The sequence below is a fragment of the Arvicanthis niloticus genome, chromosome 15, assembly GCF_011762505.2.
Source record: "Arvicanthis niloticus isolate mArvNil1 chromosome 15, mArvNil1.pat.X, whole genome shotgun sequence".
NCBI lineage: Eukaryota > Metazoa > Chordata > Mammalia > Rodentia > Muridae > Arvicanthis > Arvicanthis niloticus.
This window is the reverse complement of record NC_047672.1, coordinates 72,091,785-72,117,261: the sequence shown is the minus strand read 5'-3', so window position 1 is coordinate 72,117,261 and position 25,477 is coordinate 72,091,785. Positions and strand designations below refer to the sequence as shown.

The 25,477-nt window shown below is 41.6% G+C and overlaps 1 protein-coding gene across 3 annotated transcripts in view; it reads left to right on the top strand.

Annotated features, from left to right (window-relative positions):
- The window catches only part of Lhfpl3 (LHFPL tetraspan subfamily member 3), a 493,326-nt gene extending 468,495 nt beyond the window's left edge, over positions 1–24,831 (top strand). For all 3 annotated transcript variants that reach the window (XM_034519038.2, XM_076913168.1, XM_034519039.2), the window contains one exon: positions 22,638–24,831. In XM_034519038.2, the coding sequence (XP_034374929.1) occupies positions 22,638–22,666 (29 nt within the window). In that variant the 3' untranslated portion in view covers positions 22,667–24,831. The remainder of the gene's footprint in view (positions 1–22,637) is intronic.
- Positions 24,832–25,477: the final 646 nt, after the last annotated feature.

Genomic DNA, 25,477 nt, shown 5'->3' with positions numbered 1-25,477 from the left:
TGTTGCATGCTAACTGCTCAGTTCTGCAGTAAACGTGGAGCTGTAATGGGTTCCTGGTGGACCAGCACTACCACGGAAAAGATATTTGATTCCATTCCGTTCTGTGACTTCTTGATTCCTCTCTCCTTCCTCAGGGTCATCCTGATACCTACTTGTCTGTAGGAAAGTCTTTATTTTGGCACCTTCTCATCCAGGTCTTCCTCACACATATTTCCCAAAGTTCTGTTTGTTCCTCCCTTCTTCAACATTCTCCAGCAAAGTTCATAAGCCCTTCTTGTGTCAGAAGTATGGGACCGTACAAGTATCTAGAGACACAACATAGGAATCTGTGCTTAATGAGTTTTCTAAAGGAATCTCACACATAGTAAAGAATCTCTGCTACATTCATAGTGAAATTTTTAAGTCTTTTATGGATCTATTTATGTTTGAGAGTGGGGGTGTATGTGAATAGCACATTGCCAAATGAAGCATGTAAAAGTGCATCTGGAGGTCAAAGGGCATCTGGAGGTCAAAGGACAACTTGTAGAAGTCAGGTCTCTCCTTCCACTATGTGAGTTCCAGGGATCAGATCATTCAGTTTGGTCTAAAAAGCATCTTTTTACCCACCAAGCCACGTTATGGGCACCATAGTTAAGATGTTTTAAACTAAAATGTAATGTAGGCTGCTCTCAACCAGCAGCTGTTAGCTGGGAAATTAGCTCATTATCTGATTAAAATAATTCACACTCAATTGTGAACAAATAAACTCCACTTTTCAGAGAATTTGCCTTTTGACATTTTGCAAGCTGTAATTTCCAATTAGTGCAATGTGTGGGGTGGATGTTTAAAGAAAAAAGAAACACCTTCTCTGTGGCCCGGGCCTCAGGGAAGGAAGCCTTACTGGGGAATGGAAAGATGGGCTCTGGAACTCGGCAGCACATACAAGGCTGTCCTAAGTCCAGCAGTCATTCAGCCCAAAAACATTCACAGATGGAGCAAGAAGAAAGGTAGGAACCCATGGAGAGGGTAAGACAGAGGAAGGGTGGGGGAGGGGCGGCCCTCTAGTGTCCTCCCCCAGCTCACATCAGTGCTGACACCCTGTGCAGATGGGAAAGGACCCAGCTGCTTTCCTTTCCGTTGTGAGCCACAGAAGGTAATGTTGACATTATTATAATAAATCCTGGAGGCGGGTTCACTACCTCAATGGTTTATGTTCCTGAATGAAAGACACACATACAAGCAGCCTTTCTATTTTAATATAACTTAAACAGCACAATGCTGGGCCACTGCCTAACCTCCATGTGGTTAAGCTCAAGTTATTACTTTCTAATTCTATGCTCTACATTGGCTGCCCTGGACCCCGTTGGGAGCCCTCTAAGCTGTGCCCTTCCAGCTCCCTCACATGGCAGCCATGCCTCTCTATCTGCACTGTTCTCAGGCATGACGTCTCTCCTCCACCTCTCCCAGAATGGTGGATCTCCTTCTCCCTCTCCTGCTCCTGGTCTCAGGCTCAGGAATCCTAAAATCCCACCTCCGTCTGTCATCTCCAGCTCTTAGCTGTTGACATCTTTTCTGCTTCTAGGCCACTTTTCCTCCCTCTAAATGTTCAGCGAGTGTCTGGGCTCTGTGTGCCATCTAGTTTTATGTCAACTTGACATAAGATGTAGTCATATTTTGGGAAAGGGAACCTCGACTATGAAAATGCTTCCACCAGATTGGCCTATGGTGCATTTTCTTAATTCATGACTGGTGCCTGCCTCTGGGCACTTGGTCCTGGAGTGTAAAAGAAAGCAAACTGAGCAGACCATGGGGAGCCAGCCAGTTAATAGCAGCCCTCCATGGCTTCTGCATCAACCATGACTTCCAGGTTTCTGTCCTGACTTCCTTTGATGATGTGGAAGTATCAACTAAAATAAACTTTCCTCCCTAGCTTGTTGTTTCATCACAGCAGCAGAATCCTAAGACACTGTCAGCTCTCCCTTCCTCTTCCTGCTCCCTTCAGTGGATTCATCTAATTTCGTAGTTTTTAAGTCTGTTCAACTAATGACTCCCACCTACGTCCCTCCAGTCCAAAGTCTCCCCTGTATCCCAGATATCTCTGTCTAGTGGCCTACCTTATGTCTCCCCAGATATCTCACTTTCCAAAAGAAAAAGGATCAAATACTTAGTAATAATGATTCTCTTTCTCTTACTCTCCTCTCCCTCTCTTCCCTCTCTGACTCTCTTTCACACACACACACACACACACACACACACACACTCATACTCTACTTATTCAACCTCTCACAAATTCTACTGCCTATGACTTAAACATTTAAAGCTGCACACTGATACCAGCCCTGTCCCGCCTCAGCCATCCCGGCATGAGGGTCCCACACAGCCTACCAGCATTCTGAAGCTGACTCCTCCACCACTGCCAGCCTGGTCAGAGTGGCAGCTCCTCTCCTAAACCACTCCGCTGCCTCCTGCCTTCCCCCTTTCCGGATATGGTCTGGCTGCCATACACTCCCACAACGAGCCTTTCTCAGGACAACTCTGTCCTCCTATCCCCCTTTCTTGCAATCCAATAGTTCCCACAGCATTCAGACCAGGTATGCACAATGCCCAAGATGCAATACTTGGAACTGGGGGTAAGGGGGACGGAAAAGAAAAGCAGCTCACAGCACAGTACCTCGGCCCAAATGTCCTCCAGGATTTATATGCCAACATTGACACCTTTCTCTTTTCTCCTGCTTACTGGCTTTGTCCACGCTCCCTGCCTTTGCCTTTGGTAATGTCACATCTGGAAGGTACCACATCTGGATTATGCCACATCTGGAAGGTGCCCAGCCCCACGTCTCTAATGCTCTCACCTTTCCTAATCACCTGCCCTAAATAAGCTGCTATCCTCTTGCTCCAGTGTATTTTTCTTTATATCACTTTCAGTCACCTTATTATTACTCATATTTGTCAGTGTTCTGCCCGTTCAAATGTGAACCTCATGAGAGCTAGGACTTGCTCTCTTTTGTCTATCAGGAGAGCTGGAATAACGAATGAAGCTACTGCTTGCTCTTTGCTGTGTTGTCCCCATGTAGCACGCTCCCATTCGATTCTAATCAATGGTCATTTCAGAAGTTCTGGACCTTCTCTTTGCACACATTAGGGGCAAAAACACTTTTTTTCACACTATAAGTGCTGGAAATTATGCATTCAAAATTACTGAATCACAAACTTGGCTTTTACCCATTTACTGAACATAAAACAGCGCTAATAAGATTAGGCAGCAGGAAGCTTTTCTATTGCAACATTATATTAATGGACTCTCCCAGGGTCTGAGCAGTTCTCGATGAAAGTTAAACACATTTCGGATATTGCATTCGAACTCTCCCAGGCCTCCATGAGTCTCTAAGGTCAGGACAGGGAAGACTGTTGATGCGCCACAGAGCAGCTCACTCAGTTTCCACACATGAGTGGATTTGGCTGGCTCTGCTTGGTGGCCTCCTTCCTGTGCCTCAAGGAAAAGCCCTGATTTTCTCTTGTCATGCCTGATGTGCAGGCAGCATTTCCTCCCACAAGCTACCTCAGAGATGGCATTAACCCACTCCCACTGCCATTTGTTGCACAGCACATAGCTAGAGGCAAGATGGCGCCCTCAGAGGAAATAGTTGAGGTCTAGATTGTCACACAGGAGCCTATCAGCTGGGTATGGCAACATGTTCCTGTAATCCCAGCACTCTGGAGACTGAGGAAAAAGATAATGAACACAGGTACCCCTGTAATCAACTCCTAATCTAGAATTCCAATGATTCAAATGAAAGAAGCTCTTTAAGGAAGAAATTCTGAGGGGAGATGAGTACGATACCCTCTTTCACTGCCTCTGGGACCAGTCTGGCAGGAGGACTCACAAAAGTTTGCTGGCCTAGCTCCAGGTTCAGTGAAAGAAATAGGGAATAATTATCAAAGAATAAGATGAAGACTGATTGATCAGAGCACTCAAAGTCATTCTTTTGCCTCCAAGCACTCACACACCCTCCACACACATGCAGAAACCACATGCATCACACACACACACATATATGCACCACATGCAACCCACACACATGCATAGACCACATGCATCCCACACACATATATATATACCACATGCACCCCACATCATTGGGGATAGAACACCTGGTTCTTATCTTTGAAGCATACAGTGTCAGTAAAGAAGACAGCCTGTAAGTGGTGGGGTATCAGGCTACAATGGAGTCGCCGTTGTATGTATGTATAATCATGTGTAGACATATGGAACACACACATCTTAAACTAACCTTGATAAAGTTTTTAAAAAAAAAAACTTTCTCAAGGAATAATTGGATATTTGTAATGAGTCCAAGTCTTCCAGAAGGAAAAAGAGGTTATTTTCTATGAACTGTTTTCACTGATTAATCTGCCCAAATGTTCATATGGAGAGTCAAGGGTTTGTTCTCTTTTGAGAGGTTCATTTATGTGAAGGGTGTCTCTCTCTCTCTCTCTCTCTCTCTCTCTCTCTCTCTCTCTCTCTCTCTCTCTCTGTGTGTGTGTGTGTGTGTGTGTGTGTGTGGTGTGTGTGTGTGTGTGTGTGTTGGTGGTGTGTTTGTATATGTGTGTGTGGTGTGTGTATGTATGGTATATGTGTGTATTATCTGTGGTATGTGTGTGGTCTATGTATATGTGTGTGTATGTGGTGTGGTACATGTGTATATGTCTATGTGGTGTGTGTGTGTGGTGTATGTGTGTGGTGTATAATATGTGATACCTGTGTATATGTCTGGTATATGTGTGGTATGTGTGTGTGGTGTGGTATGTGTGTTTATGTGTGGTGTGCATATATGTGTGTGGTGTGGGGTGTGTTTGTGTATATGTGTGGTATGTGTGTGTGTATGTGTGGTGTGTGTGTGGTGTGGTGTATGTGTTTATGTGTGGTGTGGGGTGTGTGTATGTGTGGTATATATGTGTGTATGCATGGTGTGTGTGTGTGTGTTTGTATGTGTAGTGTGCATATATGTTTGGTGTGTGTATATGGTGTGTGTATGGTGTGTGTGTATGTGTGTGTGTTTGTGTGTGTGTGTGTGTGTGTGTGTGTGTGTGTGTGTGTGCTGAAGATCAAGCCCAGAGCCTCACATGTCTTAGGCAAGAACGCTACCATTAAGCTACACCCTTAGACCCAGAAGATCAAGGTAAAAAAAAAAATCTCTTGTGTGTCTGTTCAGATACATGAAACTGTGATGTTTACAGGGGAAATAATAGATAAAACTGAAAAACAGAGGGACAGATACTGAATGTTTTCTCATGTGTAGAATGAAGATTCAAAATGGTGTTTGGTGTGTGTGTGTTTGTGTGTGGGGGGGTAAAAAGTGGAAAGGGGTTCTTAAGAGGGGGAAGAGATCTTAAAGAGGGAGAGAGAGTAATAGGAATACAAATGATAAAAAAGAAGAAGTGGGGATTCCCTAAGGCAAGGGAGGGAAGCAGCAGAAGCCGGACACAGGATGGCAGGGCGAGAGAGAAACAAATGAGAACCCAGGTAACAACACGTGTGTCTGGGGATGCCGTAGCAAAACCATCGTTATGTATGCTAACTCAAAACTTGATTTTAAAACTTCTATTTAAAAGGTCAACAGAAAGTAGAGGGAGAGAAAGAAACAGTCACATAAATAACAGCATCACCCCACATAGAGACACACTGAGCCTGCCAGAAGCCAGAGGGTAAGAAAATAAGACAAAGTATCATTATTAAAACTCGCAGTGGTAACCAATTCAAATGAGAGGGAAATGAAACAAGAGGGAAGCAAGGAGGATCTGTGCCTTTCTGGTTGAGAGTCAACAGACACCGTCTGAAGTTGTCAAGTGAACCCTGGAGAGTAGCATGTTCTTAGACCACTGAAGAAACTAGCGTCATAAAGCCGGAAACTAATAAGAGATCATCATATCCAGTGGAAGGTAGGGAAGGTGTCTTAATCGGTGTTCTATTGCTGTGATAAGACACCATGACCAAGGCAGCTCTAATAAAACAAAGCATTTAATTGGGGCTGGTTTACAATTTCAGAGGTTTAGTCCGTTATCGTCATAGTAGGAAACATGGTAGCATTCAGGCAGACTTGGTGCTGGAGAAGGGGCATCCAGATCCACAAGCAGCAAGAAGAGCTAGACTCTGGGCTTGGAATGGGCTGTGGAAACCTCAAAGCTCATCCCCAGTGACACACTTCCTCCCACAAGTCCACACCTCCTAATCCTCTCAAACAGTACCACTCTGTGGGGACCAAGTGTTCACACCTATGAGCCTCTGGGGGCCATTCTCATTCAAACTACCACAGAGGGATTGCATGGTATTTAGATTAGAAGAACTGGATTCTAATCTTAGCTCTTTGTCTGATTATCTGGGTGTCTGCCTATCACATGCTGGGGATACAGGCATATCCAATATGGCCTTTAATCTCCTCGAGCAAAGAGGATGAGGTGGGCTCTGGCAAGGAAAAACTGGACAAAATGGAAACCCAGGAAATGCTTCCCCAGAAAGCAGCTTGGGAGAGTTGAAGTTGAATTAGGACATAATGGGACACTCAAGAGGCTGGAGCATCACCTGAAGATGGCACAGTGAGGGGAAGGCCCATAGGCTGTGCTAAGTAACCAGACTACCCAGGAGCAGGAGTTACTTCCAGAGAGCTTCAAGCTGCAGAACATGTCACAGCTGCATCTTAGAAAGCCCCAAACCTCTGTGGGCTAGCGCATCTCAGGCTCCCTGTGACCATTTCATCCTTTGTGATTAAGCCCTCAGTGTCAGCTGTGTGAGATCGATTACACAGCTCTAAATGTATTCATTCTCCGTTACTTCTCTACTGGGGTGCAGGTGGTGGATTGCATGAGATCTCGATTATAATTTGCCTCCTGGACGCTGTAGTCTGCTTCTCTTTATTCTAGAGGGAAAGCATGCATCATACTTGAAAGTCTTATTTTATTACAACAAATACCCATATGGGCATTGAAGACCAAGACTCTTAAATTTGTGGCAATAAAGCACATAAATTATGATTCTGAATTCTCTGTCCCCTCTGGGACCTGAGGAACCTTCCAACTTCCTGGAGGAATGAGTGTGGGTTTTTTTTTTTTAAATTCAAATAGAATTATATCACTTATAGGGTGGTGGTAGCATAACACACCTTTAATCCCAGCACTCGGAGGCAGAGGGAGGTAGATCTATGTGAGTTCGAAGCCAGCCTCATCTACAGAGCAAGTTCCAGGACAGTCAGAGCTACATGGAGAAACCCTGTCTCAAAAAAGAAAGGAAGAACGGAAGAAAGAAAGGAAGGAAGGAAGGATGACCTCACTTTCCCCTTCCTTCCAGCCCCTTCACCAACCCTCCCTACAACATCCCCCACGCCTTTCTCTCAAATTGATAGTCTTTCCCTCTGATTATTATTGTTACATGTGTATGCATGTATGTTTGTTTATATGTATGTATGTGTATGTCCACATCTACATAAATACAGCCCAGTCCCAACCAATACATCTTTACCCCAGCTCCTGTGTCTATGACCATAGCTTTGAAAAGCCACATATCTTACCACAGTATCCCTGAAGCTGGTAGAATACAAAAAAAAAAAAAAAAAAAAAGGAGAAAATTATTTGGGTTTTTATGGGTAATTTTTAGTCATCAATTTTTTTGATATGTTTAATTTTGATTGATTGTAAATGTGTTGTTCATTGCTGTCCCTGTGAAATTACACAACTCTATATGTCTAGAGAAGAATTTTAACTAAAAATGAGATTTAGGAAGATTTCACATAGGAAGATGTAGTTGTATTAATTTTTTTTTAAACAACCTGACTGCAGTTTCCATCCCTCCTCCCTTCCCAGCCCTTCCCCCCTGCACCTCCCCTCCACCCATCCCCATCCACTCCTCCTGCATTTCTCTTCAGAAAAGGGCAGGCCTCCCCTGGATATCAACCAGCCATGACATCACTTTGCAGTGAAACTAGGCACCGCCTTCCTCTTAAGGCTAGACAAGGCAGCCCAGAAGGAGAAAAGGGTTCCAAAGGCAGGCAACGGAGTCAGAAACAATCTTTGCTCCCACTGCTAAGCGTCCCACAAGAAGACCAAGCTCCACAACTGTAACTTGTGTGGAGGGCCTAGGTCAGGCCCATGCAGACTCCCTGGTTGGTGTTTCAGTCTCTGTGAGTTTCTGTGGGTTCAGGTTAGTTGATTCTATGAGTATTCTTGTAGTGTTCTTTACCCCTCTGGCTTCTACAATCCTTCCTCCCTGTCTTCCACAGGATACGCAAAGCTTTGACTAATGTTTGACTGTGGGTGTCTGCATCTGTTTCCATCAGTTGCTAGATGAAGCTTCTCTGATGACAATTAGGCTAGACACCAATCTATGAGAATAGCAGAATATCATTATGAATCATTTCATTGACTTCTGTTTTTTTTTTTTTTTTGCCTATTTTGTTGTTGTTTGTTTGTTTGTTTGTTGTTTTTACTCTAGTCTACGACTCTGGACTATCCAGTCTCTGATTCCTGGCCCTCCAGGAAGTGTCAGGGCTGGGCTCCCTTTAATGACATGGGTCTCAAGCTGGACCATTTATTAGTTGGTTATGCCCATAATTTTTGTGCCACCTTTACCCCAGCACATCTTGTAGGCACCACAAATTGTATGTCAAAGATTTTATAGATGGGTTGGTAGCCCGATCCCTCCACTGGAAGTCTTGCCTGGTTACAGAACATGGTCTATTCAAATTCTGTTTCCCATTGCTGAGTCTTAGCTACGGTCATCTTCATAGATTCCTGGAAGTTTCCATGGCACTGGATTTCTAGCTCATCCCAGAGATGCCTCCCAATTCCAATTGTGTCTCCCAATATTCTCTCCCTCCATCTTCCCCACACCTGATCCCTCCTGTTCCCACCTCCCAGAACCTCATTCAGCCCACCTGCGATATCTGTTTTATAGCCCCTTCACAGAGAGATTCACGATCCCCCCTCTTGAGCCCTCCTTCTTACGTAGCTTCTCTGGGTCCGTGGGTTATTCTTTGCTTTGCAGCGAATAGTCACTTCTAAGTGAGTACATACTGTGTCTGTGTTCCCGGGTCTGGCTCACCTCACTCTAGGTGATCTTTTCTACTTTCATCCATTTCCATCCATTTGTTTTATGATGTCTTTGCTTTTAACAGCTGAGTGACATTCCATTGTGCAAATATACCACATTCTCTTTATCCGGTCGTCAGTTAAGGGACATCTAGCTTGTTTCCAGGGTCTGGCTATTTTGAATAAAGCTGCTATGAACAAAGTTGAGCAGTGCCCTTGTAGTAGGATAGAGCATCCTTTGGGTATATGCTCAGGAGTGGTATGGCTGGGTCCTGAGGTAGATCCATCCCCATTTTCTGGGGAACTGTCATTGATTTCCACGGTGGGTGTACAGTGTGCACTCCCATCAGCAGTGGAGGAGTGTTTCCTCTGCTCCACATCCTCACCTACATGACATGTGCCTTGTGGTTTTGATCTGACAGGTGTAAAGATGAAACCTCAGTGTTGTGTTGATTTGAATTTCCCTGATGATGATGTTGAATGACAGATCATTAAGCGCTTCTCAGTCATTTCAGAGTCCTCTGTTGAGAATTCTGTGTTAAATCTGTACCCCATTTCTAGATGAATTATGTAGTTCATTGATTTCTAGTTTTTTGAGTTCTTTATATATTTTGGATATCAGTCCTTTGTCAAATATGAAATTGGTGGAGATCTTTTCCCTGGTGGATATCTGAGGTCTGCCATTTTGTCCTTTGACAATGTCCTTTCCCTTACAAAAGCTTTTCAGTTACATGAGGTCCCTTTTATTACTTGCCTCATTATTAAATGTATACATCCACAGTTGATATGATAGTATACATAAGCAACCCCAAAAGTCCTACTAGGGAACTCTTACACCCGATAAAAAATATTCAGTAAAGTGGCCAGATACAAATTTGACTAAAAAAAGAATCAGCAGCCCTCCTATATAAATGATAAACAGGCTGAGAAATGAATTTGGCAATGTTCCTTCCATTTCTATTTTGTAAAATAATTTGAGGAGTATTTTGTATTAGCTCTTTTTTAAAAGTCTGGTAGAGTTCATTACAACCATCTGCCGTTGGGCTTTTTGTTGTTGTTGTTGTTGTTGTTGTTGTTGTTGTTGTTGTTGTTGTTAGGAGATCTTTAATGACTGCTTCTGTTTCCTTGGGGGCTATAGGTCTATTTAAATTGTTTATCTGATCTTGATTTAACTTTGATAAGTAGTATCTATTGAGAAAGTTGCTAATGTCTTTCAGATTTTCAAATTTTGTGGTGTATAGGTTTTTGAAGTGTGACCTAATGATTCTTTAGATTTCCTTCATGTGTGTTGCTATGGCCCCTTTTTCATTTTTGATTTTATTAATTTAGATATTCTCTCTCTGCCTTTTGATTAATCTGGATAAGGGTTTATTTATCTTGTTGATTTTCTCAAAGAAACAGCTCTTTGTTTCATTGAATTTTTCGTCTTGTTTTCTTTGTTTCTAAGTTACTGGTTTCAGTCCAGAGTTTGATTCTATCTACTCCGTTTGAGTGTGGTGGCTCTTTCTGCTCTGCAGCTTTCCTGTTTGCTGCTCACTGCCAGCATGAGATCTCTCCAATGTTTTTTTATGAAGGCACTTAGTGCTATGAAGCTTCCTCTTAGCACTGTTTTCCTTCTGTTCCATAAGTTTGGGCATGCTGTGCCTTCATTTTCATTGAATTCTAGAAGTCTTTCATGTCTTTCTTTATTTCTCCTTTACCCAGTGGCCATTCGGTAGATAGTTGTTCAGTTTCCACGAGTTTGGAGCTTTCTGCTGTTTCTGTTGTTGTTGAAGTCCAGCTTTAATCCAAGGTGGTCTGATAAGATACAGGTGGCTATTTCAATTTCCTTATATCTGTCAAGACTTGCTTTGTGACAGAGTATATGGTCACTGTTGGGGTGCTGAGAGGAAAGCATACTCTTTTGTGTTTGAGTGACGTATTCTGGAAACGTCTGTTAAGTCCATTTGAGTCACTACATCTGTTAGTTCCATTATTTCTCTGTTTAGCTTCTGTTGGATGGCTTGTCCATTGGTGAGAGTGGGGTGCTGAAGTCTTCCATTATTAATGTGTGAGCTTTGATGTGTAATTTAGGCTTTGGTAATGTTTCTTTGATGAGTGTGGGTACCCTTGTATTTGGGGCACAAATGTTTAGAACTGAGATGTCATCTTGGTGGATTTTTCCTTTGATGAGTATGAAGTGTTCTTCCTCATCTCTTTCTTTTTACTTATTTTGGTTTGGAGTCTATTTTGTTATATGCTACAATGGCTATACCAGCTTGCTTCTTGGGTTTATTTGCTTGGAAAAATCTTTTTTCCAGATCTTTACTCTGAGATAATATCTATTTTTATGTTAATGTGTGTTTTTATTATATACAGCAGAATGATGGACCCTGTTTTCACATCCATTCTGCTAGGTTGTGTCTTTTTATTAGGGAATTAAGTCCATTGATGTTGAGAGATATTTATAACCAATTATTTTTATTGTTATTTTGTTTGTGTTTGATTGTTATTTTGATATTTATAGTGGTGGCGGTAGTGGTGGTGGTGGTGGTGGTGGTAGTGTGGGGGAGTGGTGAGTTTCCCTTCTTTTGGTTTTGCTGGCATGTAATTATTTATTTTCTATGTTTTCTTGGGTGTAGTCAACCTTCTTGGGTTGGAATTTTCCTTCTAGTCTCTTTTGTAGGGCTAGATTTGTAGATATATATTATTTAAATTTGGTTTTGTTGTGAAATATCTTGTTTTCACCATCTGTGATGACTGAAAGTTTTCCTGGATACAGTAGTTTGGCATCTGTGATCTCTTAGAGTATGCAAGATGCTTCAAGTCCAGGCCCTTCTAGTATTTATAGTCTCTAATGAGAACTCAGGTGTAGTTCTAATAGGTCTGTTTTATATGTTACTTGGCCTTTTCCCCTTGCAGTTTTTGACATTTTTTTCTTCCTTCTTTTCCAGGAGTCTTCTTTTCCAGTCCAGTCTTTTTGGTGGTCTGTAAGCCTCTTGTATGCTTATGTACACCTCTTTCTTTAGGTTAGGAAAAATAGTTTCTATGCTTGAGATTCTCTCTTTCATCTCCTATTCTCTGTTGGTGATGCTTGCATCTGTACTTCCTGTTCACTTATGTAGAGTTTCCATCTCCAGGATTTCTTGTTTGTGTTTTCTTTATTGCTTCTATTTCCATTTTCAAGTCTTAAACAGTTTCATTCATTTCCTTCATCTATTTGTGTTTTCCTGGATTTCTTTATGGCATTTATTCATTTCCTCTTTAAAGGCCTCTATTATCTTCATAAGATTGTATTTAAGTTTATTTTTTTGTGTGTGCTTCAGCTGTGTTAAAATATCCAAGGCTTACTGTGGTAGGATAGCTGGGCTCTGGAGGTGCCATATTACCCTAGTTGTTGTTGATTGTGTTCTTATGCTAATCTCTAGTCATCTGAATTTATAGTTATTGTAGATTTAGGTGCTAATTTCTGATAGATTTTTCCCCTTGGTTTCTGTTTCCTCTCTAGTCTTCTAGCCTGAGTGGCCTGGGGTTCTCCTGATGAGTGAGTCTTCGGGCCCAGTAGGTTGTCTCCACTGGGATCTTTGTGACCTACGTGACATCTGGAGTTTGGAGTGCCAACATTGCCTCTGCTGTTCCAAGTACCTATGTGTCCTCTGGAGTTCTAAGTACCTGCTTAGTCTCTGGGGTCCCTAGTGTAGCATTGGCTGCAGTAAAGCAGAAGTCTTATCCTGGAGCTGTGGGCTGGAATATCACATCTGATTTGTAATAACACTGATTCCAGAGTTTTTTGAGAATTTTTTTAATCATAACTTTCCTATTGTGTTCTGGGTGAAGTAAAGATAAGCATTGTTTAGGAAAAGGTAAATTAAAACTGAGTTTCAATTCCATCACATTCTAGTCAGAATGACTATCATAAAAAAATAAATACTAGTTAAGATGCAGAAGACAGGGAACATTTCTATACTACTTATAAGAATATAAACTGGGCAGACACTGTGGAAATCAAGGAAAGCTTCAACAACAACAAAAAAAAACCACTAAAAATAGAACTTCCATATTGCAAAGCTGTTTCACTCCACAGGACTCTAAGACAACACACCACAGAGATACTCCAGTGTTTACTGCTGCACTATCACTGTTCACAACAACTCCAAAATGGAGCCATGCTTGGAATTTTCCCAGCATCATAAATACTGAGGTGGGACACAGAGTTGGACAAAGACTGATGATCTATGGCCTTGTAACTCTCTCTTACTGTTCTGGGGTCCAGAAGCTCATGACATCTGGAAATTTAACTCTTTCTGACTGTTCTGTTTTGATAAGTTCTGGTTTCTTACTCTGTAACTCTCTTACTAATTGTGCTTTAAAGGGCACTGGTTGGGTTGGAGAGATGGCACGCATTCATGCACTCACAGACACATTCTGGTCAAGCCTGACCACCTCTCTCATCAACTCTATAAGTGTTCATGCATACACATACACATATAGACAAGCAGACATATACATATATACATTTGGTGGGTCATGCTGAGCCTCCAATGCCACACATATATATTTGGATGAATAGGGCAGAGCCCCACAAGCCACCACTTTATTCTTTTCTCTAGCCTGTTTATACCTTCTTAGACAAAGGTTCTTTAGAAATTAACTCATAGATAAAATGTTATACAAAATGGGAGTTACAGAAGAATGTCTATAGTAAGTTCAAAGCAGTGTTTCATTCCAAAAGCTTATTATAAGTTCAAAGCAATAGTTTCACATGGCCTTGCTTTATAATACATACTTCATTCTTGGATCTGCCTTAAAATGAATGTTTTTCCCTGATCACAAATTTGTCCCAAGCCTATTTCTCTTTTTAGAGTAATTATGAAACTCGTATTTCTTATTATGCAGTCTTACTTACTATTAAGAGGAATGGGCACATTTTATTCTTGATTTAACTTTATTATATCCTTCTGGCAAAAACAATAAAATTATCTCTTAAAACTTTCTTCCTAAAAGTATTTGAATCAAATCAGGAGTTCATAATAGCAGCATTAATTCATGAAATATAATAATAAACATTATTAACTCATGAAAGTTCATCTTTGTGTTGATCTGCAGAAAATCTGCCCAATAGGGTGGGCTAACTCCTAGGAATCATTAGACTATGTAATCGTGATGGGAAAAGGCAAATGAGCTGCAAGAAGCAATCCTGAGGTGAAGTCTCTTGGGACCTTGCCTCTCAGAGCTCACCCATCATAGGCCATATGAAAATGGTGAGCTACCTCCAGGAAAGCTACCAGCTAGCCTTAGCCTCTCCTAGATGTCCATCAACAGATGAATTCATAAAGAAAATGTGCTACATGTGCAAAGGATTTTGAGATGTAAAGAAAAATGAAACATTGATTCTTACAGAAGAATGGAGAGAATTGAAAATCATGTTACATGAACTAAGCCAAACTTAAGAGAGACAAATACCACATAGTCTCTCTCATATGTAGAATCTGGATTTAAATTTTTATATTTCTATTTTATTTTATTTCTCCAAAGAGAAGAGGAAGAGCAGGAGGAGGTGGCAGCAGCTAGGCACTGAATAAAACTACCAAATACACAAGTTCAGAAATATCAATATACATTGTCCAGGGGATACAATTAAAGACAAAATATTGTAGAGAAATGACCAAAGTGTGTGTGTGTGTGTGTGTGTGTGTGTGTCACTTGCAGAGGGGTAGGAATAAGATGAAAATGGGTATGTATGACAAGAACATTCAGGCCAAAGGAGTAGAATGGACAGTAGAGAAATGAAAGAAATCAGTAGCCTCACTTACAGACAGGAAGGAAGCATAGAGGGAGGTGTGTAAGGCTGACTAGTCAATGACAGCAGAGATGGATTCGTGAGAACAAAACTCAATTCAGATTTGGACTAGGTGTGTATAACACCCAGTTTGGATTTGCCTTTACTTATACTTCTGAAGAATGGCCATAAATATGGTGAAGTGCTTGTGTGTGGTTTAAACCACCAGATGGGATGGCAACAGGTTACAAAGATGACAAGCGAGTGCCTAGTACTTTGTAATGTAGGCAGAGTGGGACCCATTAATCACCTGAAGACACACTGAAAGCTGAGGATTCAACACTCTCACCCTGCCTTGAGCCTGTCCTGTGGGTGTCATAGGGAGAGCCTTTTGACCTCCCTATATAAAAAAAGATAAGATAACTTCAGGCCAAACTGGACAGTGAACATCATCTGGACTCACAATCTTCAACACACTCATTCAGCACGCAAAGAGAAGGCCTACCAAGTAACTAAACCTGTTATCTCACTTTAACAGATTCTACAGGCAGACTTAATGTGGATGAGGGAAGAAGAGAAGGGGCACTTTCTGAGTTAAGCCCTTCTTCTGAGCTACTTTGTGAGAAAGGTCACAGGAGAAAATGCAGTGCCTGGCATCCAAATCTAATTGCCCATCACATTACAGAACAGCCACTGGGTCCCAGACCTGCCTCTTCCCAGATAAGGTCTCCCATGGTGGCCAGAAGACCATTTTAGTACCTACTCTGCCCGTGCTGACATTATGACATCAAGTTCAATGAAAACTAGGAGACAACAAACAAACAAACAAAAAAGGGTAGGAAAAATTAAGATGTTTAAAATGATGAGGCTATTAGGGTGGCTCAGCGGGTAAAGGCTTTTAGCTCCAAGCCTGACAGCTGTGCTCTCAGCCCCCAGGACTCACATGGGAAAGAAGAGAACCAACTCCCACAAGCTGCCCTCTGACCTTTACACACATGCCACAGCATGTAACGCTCCATACCCCATACCCATAGCGGGTCTGTGTCAGAAGTGGACCCGCTTCCAAGTGGAGTGGGAGAAAATGGCGAAACATGTTTAGTCAATGAGAAAAAGCAGTTGGGATCACCCCCTTACTCATTTTCACAAATGGGATTCCTTGGCCATTGCCCCAAAGAGCCTGGCCTCTCATTACTCAGTGGCTTCCCCCTCTCCCCACTCCTAGCTGTCCTGACTGAGGGGACTTCAGACCCTACTTGTATAGCTTAGATAGAAACAATTGGCAGAAACCAACCTAGGAGACTTTTCAACATTAGTAAGCACATAGAAAATACAACAAAGTATCATTTAGGTGGCCTGGACTATTGTACTATGTGTTGCTCTCCTGAACTGTGATCCAAATGACAACTTCAGAAAGGACTTGCTTAGAGCCTCTTAGCAATGAAACATGGGCAACTCAGAGCCCATGACATGCTACAAGGTCAAACCCGACTGAACCAAGATCCGAAGCAGCTTGAATAACTTATTTCTTCAGCTCTGCTCTGTACAAACCTGGGAGAATGTGACATCTGTTAAATTACCTCCCTGATGGAAAATATCCATGGTACATGAAAAAATGTTAGCAAAAATTTTGAAAAGAGCAAAACGTTTTACCTGGCAGTGCTAACAGTGTAGCCTCTGTGTAATTCTGCAAACTTCCCTGATAGCTCATCCTCTTAAGACAGAAGGGGATGACCACAAGAGGAGAGGAAAGACTTGCTTTTCATTAGCCCCTTCTGCCTATGCCCTTCACAAGTCTGTGTGAAGAGCCAGCTCTTGCCTGGCTTTCAGGGGGAAATGGCCCAATGTGCATGCCATGTAAGCAATGTAATAACTTTTTAATATTACTCCCAAAGCCAAGTGGCTTCCCAATATGATGTGGGGACTGTTTATGTTCCAAGCCCCACTGGAACCAATTTTGGTTATTTTCATGCCCCGAAGATCACATGCCCCACAGATGTCATTGCATGGTGGTATCATACACGAGGAAGAAAAAAATACCAGGCATAGATAGCAGTTTCTAAGCAATTCAGACACAGGCAAACATTCTAAGAAAACCTTGTAAAAAGTAGCCTGCAGAAGAGAGAAGGAGGGCCAGGACCAAGGATAGACAAGTAGAACACCTGATATGCAAAATATGAGGAAGTCCTTCCCTTGACTGACACAGCCAACCCTCCAACTGTGGAGGGTTTCCTTACTTTTGAAATGTTGGCACAGAACTTGCTTTGTCCCAGTCAGAACCTAGCTCACTCACTGACTTCACACCACAATTTCCACATTCCTTCCTCAGCTCCCCATTGATACCATAAGTGAGGAGACCCAGTATGCAACAAAGTCAAGAAAAACAAAACAAAAAAAAGAACAGATCCTTCTGGTCTGGGCCTGGGCACTGAGCAAATCCCGGGCGGCAGCTCTGCCCCCAATCTCGCAAAACCTGGAGGAAGCAGGCCTCCCAGGAGCTCTAACCCCAGCAGTATCTTAGGTAAGGAACAGCAACATCCCACCCCAAACAAGGAGTAACTGGGACCAACTAGGACCCAGGAATTCACTCCTGGCCCAGAGCACTGGTTCCTTTCTTTCTGCACCTGAGAGACCTAAGACCCTAAGAGAACACAAATGCCAGCCCAGGCTACTATACCCAGCAAAATTCTCAATTACCATAGATGGAGAAACCAAGATATTCCATGACAAAACCAAATTTACACAATATCTTTCCACAAACCCAGCATTACAAAGGATAATAGCGGGAAAGCTCCAGTACAAGGAGGGAAATTATACCCTAGAAAGAGCAAGAAAGTAATCCTCTTCCAACAAATCCAAAAGGAGACAGCCACACAAAGATAATTCCACCTCTAATAACAAAAATAACAGGAAACAACAATCACTGTTCCTTACTATCTCTTAATATCAATGGACTCAATTCCCCAATTAAAACACATAGGCTAATAGACTGGATACTTAAACAGGACCCAGAATTTTGCTGCATACAGAAAACCCACCTCAGTGGCAAAGACAGACTCTATCTTAGAGTAAAAAGCTGGAAAGCAAATTTTCAAGCAAATGGTCCTAAGAAACAAGCTGGAGTAGCCATTCTAAAATCTCCAACCTTAGAACACAAAGGGAGGAACTCATGACTCCACCTGTATAGGTAGTTGAGGGTGGCCTTGCCAGGCATCAGTGAAAGTGGATGGCCTTGGTGCCTAAACATTAGGATTCCCTAGTGTTGGGAAATTTCGAGAGCAGGGAGACAGAAATGGGAGGATGGTGGGAGCACACCCTCATAGTAATTGGAGGAGGGGGGATGGGGTAAGAGGTTAGGAAAAAGAGGTGGAAATGGAGGGCCTTGGGGCCTGAAAGTTTGGATTCCCTAGTGTTGGGGAATTCGAGAGCAGGGAGGTGGGAATGGGAGAATGGTGGGAGCACACCCTCATAGTAATAGGAGGAGGGGGAATGGGGTAAGGGGTTTTACCGGGGAATGGGAGAGGATATAACATTGAAAGGTAAATAAATAAAATATCCAATTTAAAAAAAAAAACAGATAATGGGTCTGGCAATTGTAGTTGAGCGGTTGAGTTTTTGTTAACAAGTTATTACGGGGATTTCATATAATCCTCAAGGACAAGGTATTGTGGAAGAGGCCCATGGAACTTTAAAAAGATTGGTGAGACACTGTTGCTGAGACAAAGAATGATGCCAACCTATGAGCTTGCTGAGTACCCTGACAAGGGTAACTGGGGAGCTGTATTGGACATATGTTCCTGACCCACCTTTGCTTGACTATATCCCCGATGGGACAAGCTGCCTTGCCTCAAGTTTTTAGACCTTGTTGGATAAAGAATCAAAAAGAGAAACTATGTCTCTTGTATTCTTTGTAAAGGTGCCCAGCTATTAGGACTCAATCATGTACGGGTCTAGAAATCAATCCAATATGGGAAATTGTAACAGTCTACTTTTGGAAGACTGGATCTGGACTTTGTCAGGAACATATTTGGAAGCTAGCTGTAGCTCACTATGATGTCAGTATAGCAAGAGATAATGTTGGGACAGGATCTGGATTTCAAACAAGGGTTAGTCCATGTTTTAAGGCTCTTTTAATTGTCAAGCTAAAATTGGATTTGTTTGTGTGTTGAAACCTGTCTGTTACAGGGGTCTTTCAACCAGCTTTTGTCTCACTGCCATGAGTATTAGAAAACCTTGATTCTTTGAAAAAAGCTTGAAAGTGCTGGAAGAAGTGAATTAGGCTTTAAACAGAAGCAAGAGGGTAGCAGACTTGATTATTGCTGATATAACAGCTGTAATTCCTTTAATTGCTAGCACCACTGCTTCTGCAATAGCATTGACACAAGGAGTTAAGACAACTTTTTTTGTTAACCATCTTCAAAAAATGTTACTGATGTATAGAGTATACAAAAGGATTTATATAGGTATCTGGAACAATGAATGATGCTCTATAACCTATTCAAATTATCTAAAGGAGGTTCAGAGTTCAAGAGTTAGGAACCATCCCAAGTGCCATGACAAATATTATTGGAGTAGTGTTACTTTTGAAATTCACAATGACTGTCATTATAATTAAAAAAAAGTTTAAAGACACCTGTAGGATATTTGGCATAATCCTAACGCCTCTCTGGGTGTGTTAACTTTGTATAATGAGATTATGAATTTAAAGAGTGCCACTCTGTTGACCTTTGACACTGCAAATAATCCTGATAAAAATTATCCATGGCCTGAGCTCAGTATTTACATTTTGGACAAACCTCAGAAATGGCATATATAGCTTGATCAGGCTACCCCTTCTTGTCCTGGGAATACTTTTATTCCTGCCTATCATGTTAAAGCTTATCTTTAACAACATCAACATATTGGCAGCCAAAGTACATGGCTTAAACCTGAAAATGGACCCCCAGATAAAGTTATTAAATTAACTGGCTGGCAAGAAAAGGATGGGTAAGATTCTGCACAGAGCCTTACCAACCTAAGACATAAATGCATTGCCTTTGATAATGCATATTCCATGACAGGTAAGGAAGGCATTCTTGTCAGAATGAACTAAGACAGGCTCAGTCCTGTTAACAAAATTAAAAAGGGGGAGAGGTGGAGAGCCTTTGAGGCTGCTTGGCAAGAAGCTGACATGGGCAAAGGACAAGGAAAGGGGCTGCTTGGCAGGAATATGACATTGGCCAAGGACAAAAAAGTAGGCTTCAAGCAGGAATCTGACATTAGACTAGAACAAAGAAGTAATTTCAGGTAGGAGTCTAAATCGTAGGCTACAACAAAGAAGTAATCTCAGACAGGAATCTAAATATTAGGCCAGAACAAAGAAGTAATTTCAGACAGGATCCTAAATTTTAGGCTAGAACAAGGAAGTAGGCTTCAGACGTAAAAATGACCTTGGGCTAGGACAGGGAAGTAGGCTCAGATATTTTGGTCATCCTGATAAGCCTTTAGAAATAATAATCACAGGAATGTTCACGTAACTGGGTTTAATGCCTTGCTTTTTCTTTGACTATTTGTGTTTATTGCATTGCTTGTTCCTTCACTATTTGCATCTATTGTATTGCTAGACCCTCACCTCAACCTAGAACTGACCTTATTATATGCATGTAATCAAAATGATACAAAAGCATAAAGGAAGAGGGGGTATAGAATAGGGGGCTCTAGGGAGGGAAAATGGGGAAAGGGGATGACATCTGTACTGTAAATAAATAAAATATCCAATTAAAAAAACAATACAGTAAAAAATAAAAAACAGATCATTCAGGAGAGAAAACTTGAGTGATCAATTATAGTGAGGAGTTATAGTGAGGGGTCCAGTCAGAGATTTTACTGGCTGAAAGCCACAGGTGACCCCAAGAAGAAGGAGAGCCAAGTCTTGTGGACCAGTGATCTGTCCCAGTCAGGACAGAGCCTATCTGTCAGGATCCTGCCTTGAGATATGGGCCTAGATAGTGGAGAGATGGGCACAACTCTTGTGAGATTGGCCACAGATGTTCTGTTTCCACAAGAAGGCTCAGGATCTTCACAAAGCAACAGCTGCTCTGTAGGTAGCTCTCGTCTTCCCTAAGTATGAGCATGCTACTCCAGGGGCTAATCACAAGCCTTTCCAACACTCATTTCTCCCAGTGTAGAACACTGAGATTCAATCTAACCCTGAACCCAGCAATAGACACTTCTTCCCTGATGTGCTTCATCTCACAGTGCCATGAGCACAAAGCCAACCTGGGCAGCTTAGAGCTAAAGGAAAGGAAACCAATGTGCTCTGGTTCATAGTTATTCACAAATGCCTCACAGAAAAGCCTGCTTCTCTATAGTGGTTGGTGTCTTTGTGGCCATCAAAGGTATCTCCTTGCTCTTTTTCATCACACACAAATAGAACCCTGAGCACTTCTGTGTGCCAACCTCTCTTCCATGTGCCGCTTTTTACTGTTGAAGAAGGGGAGAGTTTGAGACAGGTTTCTCTGTGTAGCCCTGGCTGTCTGGAACTTACTCTGCCTCCCAAGTGCTGGGATTAAAGGTGTGCACCACCACCACCACCCAGCTATATTTTTTAATTTTATGTGTATGGTTTTTGTTTTGTTTTGAGTTTTTGTTTTTGTCTTGTTTTGATTTTTGCCTACATATATGTCTGTATATCACATGCATATCTGGTGCCCATGGAGACCAGAGAGTATCAGGTCCTCTAGGACTAGAGTTACAGATGGTGGCCCATGCTGGGAATCAAACCCTGGTCCTCTGGAAGAGCAACCAGTGTTCTAACTCCTGAGCCATGTCTCCAACCCCAAGCACCCTCTTTTAAGCACCTATTTCCATATGGTGCTTTCTGTGTTTCCTTTCCTGGTATCCTTGGCTAGTACTTGGCACTCAGGCACTCATCTGTGTGAACTTTAAATAGAAATGTTTTCAGAGTGAGGCATTCAAACCTAGTAGAACCCTGGACCCACAAACCTAATTTCCGGGCTCTGTACTAGGTGGCATAGTGGGCCATCTAAGGTGCAGGACCCCTACAGCACTATACAAGACACACCATTTCTTGTGTAATTTTAACAATGTCTAGAGACAGCATTCCCTTCTGTGGAGTTTCTGCCAGCATGACTCATCTCACAAAATCATTACAGACAAATCATCAGTATAACATAAACATATTTCAATTATCCTCTGCATGCTCTGGGCACATTAAAATAACTAAAATGTCTTGCTGAGGCAAGTTCATTAAGATCATAATGTGTCTGTAGTGGCACGTTTAATCATTTAAGTGTGGCAGAAGTCAGGGGAAAAGCCCCTCAGATGATGACATGGTCTCTCAGCAGCACTTCTAGCTTCAGAAACCAGAAGCTTATCTTATATTCTCAAGTACTGAACTGCAAAACCAGGGAGCCTGTGGCCTTTCCGCCCAAGTCTGCCACACTACAGCCGAATGGTTCATGGTCCCAAACTCCCATTCTATAGAGTATGTTTGAACCAAAGTCCATGATGGTCATCCCAAGAAAAGGGCTAAGTGTGGGTCTAGCTATGAGTTTTGAAGTCCGGTCTCATGCAACCAGGGCTGCCTCAGGCGTCCTATGAACCTACAGATGACCTTGAATTCCTTATCCTCCTCCCTCTACCTCCCGAGAACTAAGGTGACAAACATGTCATCACTCCAGTGCATGCTAAGAAAACCCTCTATCAAGTTGTAGGCCTAGCTGTGGCATTATTTTTCTATAACTAAGACGTGAATATCTTGCTGACAAAATAAATGATGTGTTTTTTCTCTTCCCCCAACCCTTTCTCTCTCTCCTCTCTACAGTTCTGTTAAGCCAATATTCTCTAGAATGAGCACAAAACAAGTCAAATAACAGCTAAACAAACAGCTTTGTACATCAGCACCAAGAAGGAAGACGCTTGGGAGAGATCAGAGTTCAGAGACGAATATGCACAAAAATGACAACATCCACTCTTTAAAGCACCTTCTGATTCTAGATCTGCAGAGACTCGAGTGATTTCCTGGGAGGAGCGATGATCACGTATTAAACACCAGCTCATTGGAAACTGTCATTAGATAAGATCAGATAACATCCATGAAAATCATAGTCAGGAAATAGTTTAAGAAAGAATACAAATATGCTAGAATTAACATGTAAAATACATATGTACCGAGGTTTATAAGCTGTCCTTTTTAAATCAAACTGAAAACAAAACAATAAAAAGCTTTAATCTTTCAATGCTATTAAATGAAATAAAAGGGCAGTTAGTTCTAGACTATGCCCGCCTCAGTAGCCAAGAGGCCCATGGAGTGTCATGTCTTGAGGAATGCCTCTGATCCTTGGTCCCTCATTGCTACTGTCTACTCATGTCACTGTGCAATTAGTTACAACCACATGGTTATTAAGAGACTTAGCCCTTCAAACTTCTTACCCAATGTGTGTTCAGTTTAATCTGTCTGTCTGACTTATCAAGAAAGAAATGTTTCTGCCATGTGCTATGACTTCATCAAACTGTGAATCACAGGAAGTACATTGGGACATCGTAGGTTTCCAAGCAACGTAGATTTCCCTGTCATTGACAAAACAGCATCAAGGAGCTCTGAACAAATAGAAAGTTTATTCTCACTTGGACGCTCTCTCATGTAATATACAGGCTGCTATCAAATAAACACCTTTTCTAATTCTCCCTAGTATATGCATAGGAATTTAATATACTTTATAAATAGACATCTAAAATATGAGTTTTCTATTTCCTCATTCTATATGTCACTAGAAATCCACATTCTTTATTTCCTTTACTGACGTATACTCATTTTTGTTTTGTTAAAAGAAACTATCCATTAAACCTACTTCTTCTAAATGATAGTAAGAGGTACTAACAAAATAAGTAAAGACTTAATAGCCTTAGAAGTAAATAACTATATACTTATATGTCACAGGAACTTGATAGGTGAGTTACCTTTTGTTTATTAATGTTGCTTTTGAAAATTCTCATATTTTTCCCTTTTGGTTAGCTGGCACTTGAAAGTACTTACAACTAATCAGCTGTCTTCAAGAATCTTTTCCTCCCAGGATCCCCCAACCCTTGCCCTCGTAACATGCCCTGCCTAAGTCCAACAACAGAGAAATACTTGATATTAGAGTAGCCCGTTGTCTGAGTATAAATGCATATAAAGGGGGCTCAGTGCAAGCCAGCTCATGTTCTATACCTGAGCAGAAAAAAACTCACAAATAGAATGCCTGCACTCTCAGGCTCGGGATTAGGTTAAATTAGCATCTACTAGAGCATCAGCTGGAGGACAACATGAGAATCTGGGTTGCCCTCTCTTATGCTCCCATAAGATCACAAGTCAAATGGCTAAAAGTACAAATACACTCAAGTGCTCACGTAACTAAAACCCAGATCACAGAAAGAAAACTCAGGCTATCCCAAAGAACTAAATTAAGGGAATGCTTACCCTCTATAAGTATGGTACTAGTCATCCTGGGGGCTACTTGTTGCTTTAAGTAGTACTTGTCCCAAGGCATTCAGAATAACCTACTTACTAAATTTAATTACACACAACTTTTTACAAATTCACCTTTTATTTATCTCTGTATCTACACTAAAATCAGAAGGTATTAGGTTCCTCTAATCCATGTAAATTATGATTCTATCTGGATCCTACATTGTTAGCGGTAATGTTTCAAAAAAATAAAAGGTACTTCCTCTCCACACGCAAATGCTTTTATGTTTTTGCCACAAACCCTAATTGTAATTTAGCATACCACAGTACTATGAAGATGGATCATTGATGATATACCATTTGTACAGAGATAACACACATGTAAACCACTAAATGTTAAGTACAAGAAACATGTTTTTAACCTTTAAAAAAAAAAAAAAGACTCCTTTTCTCATTCTGTTCTATTGTGTCCAAAAGTTGTGTGTAATTTTTTTTAAGGTCCAGGAAATGTAAAGAAATTTGTTGGAATATCTGAATTTCTGTAAAACCTAAAAATAAAATTTTGTTACATAAAAAAAATGGTGGTGTGGTAGACATTCATTTTCCTTTTCTGCCCTGTGATCCAGCATATTACTTATTTCTCTTGCTGCTATGATCAATACTTGGCAAACAGCAACTTAAGGGAAAAAGGCTTTATTTTTGCTTACAGTTTAAGAATGGCACAGTCACTCACGGGCAGGAAGCCATGACTGCTGCTGGTCACATTGTATCCAGTCGAGAGGCAGAGAGCAAAAAGGAAGTGGAACCACAATGCAGAACCCCACCACCTGTCCTCATGGCACACTTCCTCTCACAAATCTCCACGTCCTAAAAGTTCCACAAACTTCCACACGGTGGCAACAGCTGAAGACCAGGCATTGGAACACATGAGCCTGCTAGGAACATTTTAAATGGAACCCAGAAAACCAGGGTGAATTACTGGTTTGACTGAAATAACTACCATCAGAAACTCTCCTTGCATCCCATGATGCTGCAAATAACAGGCACTGATTAGATATGCAGGACCCTCATGTGTGAGACATGATCATCTCCAAGCCTCCCCCTTCTACCCACATACAGACATACCTCCACTGGGTCTAGTGAAACTGCCAACTAAGTAAGTAGCTGAGCTACTCAAATAGAACAGGCAGCTCCTCTGCAACACGTCACTCAGGGCA